The sequence below is a fragment of the Alosa alosa genome, chromosome 6 (assembly GCF_017589495.1).
Source record: "Alosa alosa isolate M-15738 ecotype Scorff River chromosome 6, AALO_Geno_1.1, whole genome shotgun sequence".
NCBI lineage: Eukaryota > Metazoa > Chordata > Actinopteri > Clupeiformes > Clupeidae > Alosa > Alosa alosa.
Genome location: NC_063194.1, coordinates 26,554,319 through 26,565,143, shown reverse-complemented (window position 1 = coordinate 26,565,143; position 10,825 = coordinate 26,554,319). Strand labels below are relative to the sequence as shown.

Here is a 10,825-nt window from a genome sequence, read left to right as displayed (position 1 = left end):
CTTTGTGTCTGCAGTGCCACCTGCTCTTTGATTCACTGCAGGATTTAGTTGACCATGTTAATGACTTCCATGTGAAGCCTGAAAAAGACTCTGGGTACTGCTGCCAATGGGAGGGATGTGCTCGTAAAGGGAGAGGCTTCAATGCAAGGTGAGTACATGCAGAGCACATTTTATGATCGTAACTAGGATCCATACATGTCATGAAGACCTTCAAGAGACTGGTTCTATGGCAGCTTAGACTCCAGGTGAATGACTTCCTGTACCCTCAGTCAGGTAGTTTGAAAAACGCCAGAATCAGCGTGGATGATGCTGTCATCTACCTGCTGCACAAGGCCTACTCACACCTGGAGAAGCCGGGAAACACAGTAAGATGTACCTCAAGGAGCTGTATTTTCACCATTGTATTTCACGATCTACACCTCTGACTTCAGCTTCAACTTGCCACCTTCAGAATTTCTGTGATGACTCCACCATTATGGGTTGCATCACCAAAGATGAGGAGTAAACATATACCTGGTCAGTTGACCAGGCCAGGACGTAGCGGCAACAGTTTTTACGGTACCAAATGGCAACTTTTCCAAGTATTTCCAGTAGCATGACATTGCGGCTACGTTTTCCACATTACCAACTGACTACATCATCAGTGGACCAGGTAAGGACGTTGCGGCAAGATTACTCATGGTACCAAATGGCATCATCATCAGCTGACCCGATGACGATGTTGTGGCCCCATTCTTGACGGCACCAAATGGCAACATCATCAGCTGACTAGTTCTGAACGTTCTGGCAACATCACTCAATATTACATGGCAACGTCATCTGCTGACCAGGTGAAGACGTCACAGGAATGTCACTCACGGTACCAAATAACAACGTCACCTGCTGACCATGATAGGACGTCACGGGGACATTTCCCACGGTACCAAATAGCAGCGTCATCAGCTGACCCAATGATGACGTTGTGGCCCGATTCTTGACAGTACCAAATGGCAACATAATCAGCTGACAGGTCACAAAGTCGCTGCAATGTAATTGATGGTACCAAATGACAACATTGTTATGCAACATAGCTGTGACCAAATGACAACATTGTTATGCAACATAGCTGTGACCAAATGACAATTTTATGGCGATGTTGCTGCAACGTCATGTGTTAGCTGGGAACGTTGTCGAGTGGTTTCAGTTTCTCACTAACATTATTGGGAAACCGTTCCAACAAGCTTTGTATCCAACCGAACGTCTCGTTACCTATTCATTTCAATGGGAACCTCCTTGAGCTCCAGTTACAGGCTCTCATGGAGGTTCCCATTGAAATGAATGGGCAACGTGGTCGACACAGTCGCACATGAAGCTTTGGTGGAAAACTGGCCTTACTCTGGCTAAAAGAACTTTGATTTTGTCCGTTTTCAGTCGGACACATGTAAAATGTTTGGTTTTGGTCGGACTAACACAATAATTGTTTTTTTTTTAATGACACATTTCTAGAGATGTTCATTAATGTGTGTTGTCCTTATAAATAAATAATTGAAATTTAGCACACTGTCACACACTCTCTGCCACATTTAATTTCAACTCATGTATGGGACATGGTGATGCCATTCATTGCTGTGAATTGATTATTGTAATCAATTCAGTCAATTACATTTTGTTTTCCTTCTTGTTCTCAATTAGGTATAAAATGTTGATACACATCCGTACACACACCAATGAGAAACCACACTGCTGCCCCACCTGCAACAAGAGTTTCTCGCGCCTGGAAAACCTCAAGATTCACAACCGCTCACACACAGGTCAGTGCAACAATACTCCTGCCAACAAATGAATGAAAACAATATATTTATTTCAAAGACATGTGGTAGGGATGATGCTGTTCACACATAAGTAAATCTGCCACTCTCTCTGTTACAACTTTGTTCTATTTTTCCCACCGTGTTCTCTCTTAGGGGAGAAGCCATACATTTGTCCATATGAGGGCTGCAACAAACGTTACTCAAACTCCAGCGATCGCTTCAAGCACACACGCACGCACTACGTGGACAAGCCCTACTACTGCAAGATGGTGGGTTGTCTGAAACGCTACACCGACCCTAGCTCCTTGCGCAAGCATATCAAAGCCCACGGGCATTTTGTGGCCCAGGCCCCCCCTGCATCAGGTACCATGGGGTCTTTGCTGAAAGTACAAATTGGGGAGCTAGGTGCAGGGACAGGTATGGGAAACGAGTCTGAGCTTGCCTACATCAGCAGGGCTCATATTATCATTCCAGGGGCAACGGCTGCTCCTCTGGGGAGACATGGGCTTCAGGGGATGGGGGGATCTCTTCCCATTACCTCCCTGAGTCCCAGACCGCTGGATCTCAGCACACTGGGTTGCCCCAGCTCTTCCCCAGCTGGCTTAGGGGGAGCCTCGTTCCTGTCCCTCAGTGGATCCTCGCTTGGGCTGGGAAAAGCATCCCTCTTATGTCCTGCTTTCCATGCCCTTCCACAAGGACTGCCTATGATGCCTGTACTAGGTGCTGAGAGGAGAGCAGGAGGCTTGGGGGCAGGGCCATGCGGGGAGGAGATAGAAGAGGAACTAGAGGCAGGTGGAGTCCTTAATCTCTCCACAGGGTCCTCCCATGACCCACTGTCCTGGGTGGTCATCCCCTCTGGCACTGTGGTGCTCAAGCCAGGAGTGGTCAATTGAATCACAGTCATAAACAGATACAGACATTTAAACGCACATTCCATAAGAGAAGGTAGTCAAAGTTTGGATAGTTAGAAGAGGCTCAGTCGGGAGAGAACAGTTTGACCATGTTAATTTACTGCTGTTTCAGCAAAGGGTTCTATAAAAAGCTATACTTTCCACTGAATGTCACCTATTTCTCCTTATGAAAATATTTGGGACCAGTTTTGCACATTTTGTTGTACAATGCAGACACCTGCACCTTCCACCCCACTCCACTAATGTTAATCTATTCTAATTCTTTACACATACCCTACAGTACATTCATTACACATGTTTGCTTACTCAATGTATAGTTTGTACAAGACGACAATGTGTGCCATGCCTTCATGGCTAAACACAAACACATGAGAAGTGGTTTTGAATGACTTATATTGCTAAGAACAGAGCAATTGCATCGAGCATATGCTGAAGCCTAGGGACAGGACTGACTGTCAATGATTTTTAGCGGTCTGCAACCTTATTCCTCAGTGACATTAGTGCTTTTCTCAGTGTTTAAAGCATTAATGTGCAGTTATGTCAGGGCCTTCTCTTGTGGGGACAGATGTGACTCCAGAGATTATGGCCCTCATTTATCAACCGAGCGTAGAAACCAGTGTAGATCTGAGCGCAGAAATCATCTTACGACAGGGCTCATGATTCGTGATTCATGAAACGTTGATATCACTACAAATTCCAGCGTAAGAATAAAGTGTGCTGATAAATGTGGCGGTTGGAAACAAGTGTAATTTAAATATAACGCCCCTATATATGCTCGTTTTAAAGGCCTCGCCCCTAGAATTTACGGATGTGCATTATACGTCCAAAAGAGAAACATTTGTGACCTCGAGATAGCCACAGTGACGTTGCGAGTCCAGCTGAACCTTGTTAATTTTGACAGCTAGAAAAGTGTCATCAAGAAAGCTGGGAAATTATAGCGATTTAAGTGCAACAGACTTAATTTTCGCAAAGAGAACACATCATACTACAAACACATTCATTACAAAACCATACAACACTGCTTCTTACCCTTTGAAAATGTATGACTGTTGCGTTTTCCAAAGAGAAAGTAGCCTAATCCTCTCCACATAGCCTATATATATGCAGTACACCATGAACTGTGAGACCTTATATAAAGAGATGTGTGCCTTTCCTAATAATGTCCAGTGAATTAATTTAGGCAAAGGTGAACTCCAATGAAGCATCTCAAGGATCATTGATAGAAGTAGGATGCACTAGAGCTCAATTACAAGCGTCATAACAAAGGGCCTGAATACTTATGTAAATGGAATATTTCAGTTTTATTTTTTTTTATAAATTTACAAAACACACCAAACACCTGTTTTTTTTGGAGTGTTGGAGTATTGTGTATAGATTGATGAGAATTTTTTTTTTAATCCATTTTAAGATGAGTCTGAAACAAAATGTGGAAAAAGTGAAGTGAAGAAATCCTAACTGTATATCCTAAGTCATCAAATGTTTAACATAACAGGCTACATTACGGCAGGTAGGCTACAGATGTGCAGGAAAAGTCTTAGGTCCAAGATATTCCATGAATTCAACTCTTCAACTTTCCAATCCTCCACCGATTTTCTGCTGCACCGTGCTGTGCCGCCTCAAAAACTTCCGTACACGAGCGTAGCGACCGCTCTGCAAATTGATAAATGCCATGCTTTGCGTGGAAATGAGCGTAGGCCTACGCCTGTTTTATGTTGTACGCATGTTTGATAAATGAGGGCTAGTATGTTTGGTGACTAGAACAAATTCTCCCCCCAAATAGTGGCAAAAGTAGGCAAGAACAAGACTTTAAACCCACCTATGTCTTGTTAAAACCCTCAGTTTTACTACTACTTTGACCTCTGATCTTAGAAGATGTTTTATTGGTTCAGAAAACCACTAAATATGCTGGTAATTTTTTCATGATTACATGAAACTCTTCTATATATGGTTGTCTTCAGCCATATATTGCTTAAATGTCTGACCCTGCACGATTGGTTAACTCTCTGAGGTTAACTGCTGAGAGATAGTAAGAATTACAACAATTTCTTTTGGAAAAACCTCTGCGACAACCGCGCATGGTTATATTTCTTTAATATTCACATCACAGGTACACACACAATCTGCCTCAGTTATAAGGTCTGCTTATGTGCAAATGCACTTGCTGCTAATCTCTGTCTCTAACTGAGCATTAAACATGTTCACTTATCAAGGATACAAGGAGGTTTATTTGTCACATACATAGCAATACTAACGTAAAGTATGTAGTGAAATTTCGTTTGGTGTTCAGCTTTTTCTGTGCAGGTGTGAAGAAAGAAAGATCAAGAAATATTGTAATAAATAGCAAGAGAGAATAAAAAGTGCAGTGTGTGTATAGTCCATATGTGTAAAAAAAAAAAAAGTAGTTTATAGTCTTGTTCAGGATACGGATTGCTTGAGGATAAAAGCTCTTCCTCAGTCTGTCTGTTCTGGTCTTGTAGCAGCAGAGACGGTTGCCTGACCTCAGTCTTTTGAAAAGTCCATGGTCAGGATGTGAGGAGTCCTTTACAATACTCTGGGCCCTGGTACATAGTCTTTTCTTGTAGATCTTCTGCAGGGAAGGTGCTCCGATGGTACGTTCGGCAGATCTCACCACTCTCTGTAAGGCACTGCATTATCAACAGTATAACAAAGAACTGAAAATAGGCTTCAACTGGGCATGAACATTGTGGACCAGAGAATCACCAAGCCTTAAATAGCATTTGTTTTACTCTCACCAGTTTAAATACTGGGGTCCACACAATCTCTCAAGCGCTTGTTTGGCTACATTCCCAAGCTGGTGCTGTCACCATAACCTCTGCTGGCGGTTGTTTAAACTTTCCCTTAAGCCTCAGCTGGTGAACTACCATAATGGCTTGTCATAGGAAAGAAGTTTAAGTGAAATCATTGACTAAATCAGCTGAATAGACTGGAGGACTGTTTAGTAAAAATGGGCTGAAAAGTTGGTAAATTGGAAGTTTTGCTTTTTATTGACACTTTGTGCCAAATGCTTTAAAGCATATTGTATCTGAAGAACACATTCTCGGCACAAGACAATTCTAAGTAGTTATCAGAATCTTGTTCTGTAAACCTACACAGATACCATAACCATGCCATTATAGTTTATGTGTGATTAAACTTACTCCTAAAATCAACCCAACTACTTACTTCAAAATAAAAATGTTGCTTTCTATCTTGAAAACAAAGTAGAGGCCCCTGGGGGTATTCCAAGTATGTGGTTTAGTGACAAACAAAAATGTACATGCAACATTTTCTAAATGGTCCATGGAGATTAAAGTAGCAGTTGACTCTATACTCACCTCCTAACACACCAACGCAGTGAGTTTGTCAGTGTAATGTTGATTTTTATTGATGTTTGGATTTTTGCAATATTGTTTTGGACGAGACATTTTAATGATGTTGAAGTTGCTTTTATTTACATTGTCTGAACTATTGCAGCACTGCCTTCAGCTTTCTTCATTGTCTGTGTTTATGTATCCATAGTAAGAAATTAAGCAGGTGTCAACTGCAATGGTTTTGAAATGTGCCTTGTGAAAGGCTTTCTCTGTTGGGAAATATATGGGAACCGATACAGTTTGTATCATGTCTGTGTACACATATATTGGTGTAAGCAAAATGTTGATACTATGACCTATTAATCAGTGCCTAAACCATACCTACCCCCCTCCCACAGACACACAAAGAGCAACAGTACAGGCCTCGCACTCCTGAAGCAAATGAGTGAAAGGAGAGAGGAAGGGAGGCATTTATTCTCATCAGCCCTTGCCTCTGCTGAGTGCTGGTTTGGGCTGCTCTGGGGGTGGTGTTAGTGCCAGCTCACATGTGCTGTTCAGCTAAACTAGGCCACCAAACAGTCTGCCCTCAAATGGCTTTTCTATCGGCTCTCTGTGTAAGAATAAAAAAATGCTTGAACTCTTTGCCCTGTACAAAGTAGTTCTGCAGAAAAAACACAACCTCCGACATGCACAGTAAACAAACACAAGAATATTAAGCTGGCTGCTTATATGTACAGGAGCCATTTTGGTACAAGGTGAGAAAACTGCCTCTGCAAAGATAAGCTAAAGCTAAGTAGCCTCTGTACTCCCCTCCACTCAGATACTTAGAGACGTTCAAGACTACCACCCTTGCAGAGTTCAATATAGGATATATTATATAGGATATCAAATATATCTCATGAGCATTCTGCCCTCTTATGGAGAAAGCTGGTGGCTACACCTAAGCAGCATGGAATAGCTTACACACACACACGAACACTTAAGCTGATTGTACTGTTGACCCAGATCCTTCACTGGATCAACAAGTTACTTCTATACTCTTTGACTGGATCCAGTTTCATATAATATTCTGATTCTGATTCTAAAATAAGCAATTTGACACTGTAACCCTTTGAGCACTCTCTGACTGGTCACATATCCCTTTTAAAAGATCCACCCCTGAACATGTATTAGCAAAATTAGAACACTTTAGCAAAGCAATTTATTGTGCACTATTGTTATTGTGGGATGAATATTTTCTCTTTATAAACTCTGAATAGCTTTGGTTGGTTGCGAACAAGACAAGTATGATTTACAGTTGTGATGGGGCAGAATGTGCCTTTAAGCCATTAATATCCTCCTTAAAGTATAACTACAGCCATGGTGAGCCATCACCATCAAGTCATTACATGACCCAAGTCACTGGAGAAGCTTTACAGTGCTCATGCCTAGATGCACTATGGTAGGTTTTAGTATTCTCTGAAACCAGGTGAGATGCCTTACTGATGTAGCCCAGAGGTGCACAAAGGGTTACTGATAGACAATGGCCAGGCAAGGCCAGTATCCAGTTTTTTGCACATTTTTAGATCTTTAAATAACAGTATTTTATTTTCTCAAAGTGCCTTTTCTTGTAAATGAGCGATGAGATGAACAATGATATATGAATAAAAATATATTTTCTTGGAATTTTCCAAGGATTAACATGCAAAATGTAAGATAAGTGCATAGTTAATACAAAATAATTATGTCCTCCTGTTTTAGTGGATTTTGTTGTATTTATAGTATCATAGGAGTAAGAAATGTTTAATAAAAAGGTGCATTTGATACATTTGTGTACACCTTTGTGTTCTTCCTTGAGTCTTGTTTGTAGTCAATTCAAACACAAACACAGACAAGTACAGAAAAGAATAAGGCTTTATTACAGGTGGGGGTCATAATTTAAGGGTTTGGGTAAGTGGTCACATGGTTGGGGTAAACGGATTATCATTCTTCATGTCGTCGACTGCTGATCCTGTGGAGGTTTTGTCTGTTTGTCCTGATTCTGAATGGACAGTTCTTCTTCAAGGCGTTCCTTTGCCCTCACCACCTACAGGAACACAAAGGAAAAAAGACTGAATAAGCCAGCTGAAGCCTAACCATTGCTAGTTTGGAACATCTATAGCCTGAGAACAAGACAAATCTAAGAGCATCTCATTTGATCTGGCAGATATGGATTTCCACCAAGCTGAAAATATGAAAAGCCAAATCACCATTTATCTGACATGTGGCAGGCTTTATACAATGACAAGACAGGAGTACTGTTGATGCAATTTTGTATACAATCAATAGATGCCACTCAGTCAGTCAGTAGCAAACAGTATTAATGGTGTATTTTCTCTAAGAAAAAAAGGTTTATTGTACAAACTTTTAGTTCAATGTACCCCTTGGAAATCTAAACTGATGGGGTCCAGATCCTCAAGTGTCCCTTTCCCGCCGGAGGGATTTTTGCAGTTCCTAGAACCCCTTTTTTCTTGTGTTCCAACTGGACCAATTTGGGGATTATTAAGTTCCTGACCGCAGTTCCTGTAACTCTTTCAGCTCTTATTTCAGGGAAGGGTCTTTTCCCTTTTCCGCATAGGAACCCTTAGTGACCTAGGTCTACGTTGATTAGTCCAACTCATAAGTCACGCCCACTGTCAAGCAGGGCTCCGAACCGGTTCAAGGAACGAAAACGAAATTTTACGAGGAGTGGAAACGGAAATGAAAACAAAATGGTCTTCAACTGTTCCGGAACAGAAACGTTATTTGAAATCCACAAAACCGGTTAATAACGTTTTTTTTTTCGTTCTCTATACATTTTATAAAATTTCACAAAAGCATATGTGGAGGCGAACAGCCTAATAATTAGATTTCTGCAGTTTGAAAAAAAAAAAAACGAATAAATGGACCTTTGGTCCAAATGTGTATATTTTGTCTTGCTGTTGTAATGTAACCTATCCGGCCTGCCACTTCGATCTTAGGCCAGCTCGTAGCGCAGGCTACTGAAACTGATTTGGAAATTGTTTGTAGCCTATGCGTAATAGCCTATTTTGCCTGTCCACGCCTTGTCATTTTTAAGTCGGAATTTGAAATGTTTGCGCAATTATAGCCTATTCTATGTAGAAGAGTTAAACGGGAAATTTGAGATGGGCCTCGTCAGCAACAGACAGGTTCGTTTATAAACAGGGTAGGAGTTTAGCACGTATCCAGAAATATTTTTGATAAGAAGTTATTTATAAGCATAGGTTAGGCCTACAGTAAGTCTGTAGGCTATGGGATGGATAGCCCATCTGAATGTTTTTGGATGCCGCCTGTGATGTATTATTTTTGGGCATAGCTACAGTATAGGCTAAATCAAGGGGAAATAATGAGTACGTCTATTCTAAGGTAAAGTCCACAAAAATAGACTTGATAGGCCCGCCAAACACTGCCGGAACTTTAACAAACAATATTTTGCGTTCCGAACCGGTTCAGGACCGATATGTTGGTGGCGGAACGCATGCAAGAACGAAAACGTTAAACATAGGCCTACCTGAACCGTTCGGAACGGAACGTTTGAAAAATAATTTTGTTTTCAAGCCCTGCTGTCAAGCCAAGTTGAATGGGATATTTGAAATTTAATGGGCAACCAGTTCCTATGACCACTTGGCCAGTGCGAATGCAAATGGCAAAACCAGAGAGTATTTAGTAGAAATGTTTATAAGTGGACTGTTCCTATAACTATAGCTGCAGCACAGACACCCTCATGGTGACGCCTCAACAGTTCTGTGAGCAACAGGCGGCAATCAGCAGTCAATTCTCTACATGCCCACTCAACGCATCTGACTCAGATACCGCACTCCTACAACCTCTAGGGACTGCTGGAACATCTTTTTCAGCATTCACGCCTCTCTCCGAGAGTGAAGTATCTAGACTCCTGACATGCAGCCGTCCTACCACATGCTCGCTGGACCCTATACCTACGAGCCTACTTCAGTCCATCAGCCCGACCATCGCTCCAGCTATCACACGTGATCAATGCCTCGCTAACCTCCGGCACATTTCCAACAGTGTTCAAAATGGCCCGGGTAACACCGTTACTTAAGAAAACTTCTCTCAACCCTGCTCAAGTCGAGAACTACCGCCCTGTCTCACTCCTGCCTTTCCTATCCAAAGGCATTGAACGAGCAGTCTCCAAACAGGTCTCTGACTTCCTTTCACAGAACAACCTTCTGGATCCAAATCAGTCTGGGTTCAGAAGCGGCCACTCTACCGAAACGGCTCTGCTGTCTGTAACAGAAGCCTTAAAAGAAGCCGGGGCGACCGCTCGGTCATCAGTACTCATTCTGCTTGACTTATCGGCTGCCTTTGACACGGTTAATCACAGCATCCTTCTCTCTATACTCGCCAACATGGGAATCTCCGGTTCTGCTCCCTCCTGGTTTGAATCCTACCTCACAGGACACTCGTTTAACGCATCATGGCTTGGTCAGCTATCTGCACCTCACCATCTCACCACAGGGGTCCCCCAGGGCTCAGTGCTGGGCCCCCTTCTCTTTGCTATCTACACCACCTCCTTGGGACAGATTATCCGTTCGCATGGCTTCTCATACCACTGCTATGCAGACGACACACAGCTCTATCTGTCCTTTCCACCTGATGACCCCTTGGTTTCAGCACGGATCTCGGATTGCCTCTCAGACATAGCTACATGGATGAAGGCACACCACCTCCAGCTGAACCTCTCAAAGACTGAACTGCTGGTCCTTCCAGCTAAACCTACCATACACCACGACATCAACATCAAATTTGACTCCCTGTCTGTTTCACCTACCAG

The 10,825-nt window shown here is 42.3% G+C and overlaps 2 protein-coding genes across 3 annotated transcripts in view; one reads left to right on the top strand and one right to left on the bottom strand.

The window, feature by feature from the left end:
* Positions 1 to 3,876, top strand: part of glis2b (GLIS family zinc finger 2b) — a 44,488-nt gene extending 40,612 nt beyond the window's left edge. Inside the window, exons 5-7 of the mRNA XM_048244749.1 lie at positions 15 to 148; positions 1,672 to 1,790; positions 1,944 to 3,876. Coding sequence (XP_048100706.1) covers positions 15 to 148; positions 1,672 to 1,790; positions 1,944 to 2,683 — 993 coding nt within the window. The 3' untranslated portion in view covers positions 2,684 to 3,876. The remainder of the gene's footprint in view (positions 1 to 14; positions 149 to 1,671; positions 1,791 to 1,943) is intronic.
* Positions 3,877 to 7,887: 4,011 nt separating this feature from the next.
* Positions 7,888 to 10,825, bottom strand: part of LOC125295563 (mitochondrial import inner membrane translocase subunit tim16-like) — a 104,507-nt gene continuing 101,569 nt past the window's right edge. For both annotated transcript variants that reach the window (XM_048244879.1, XM_048244878.1), the window contains one exon: positions 7,888 to 8,077. In XM_048244879.1, coding sequence (XP_048100836.1) covers positions 7,982 to 8,077 — 96 coding nt within the window. In that variant the 3' untranslated portion in view covers positions 7,888 to 7,981. The remainder of the gene's footprint in view (positions 8,078 to 10,825) is intronic.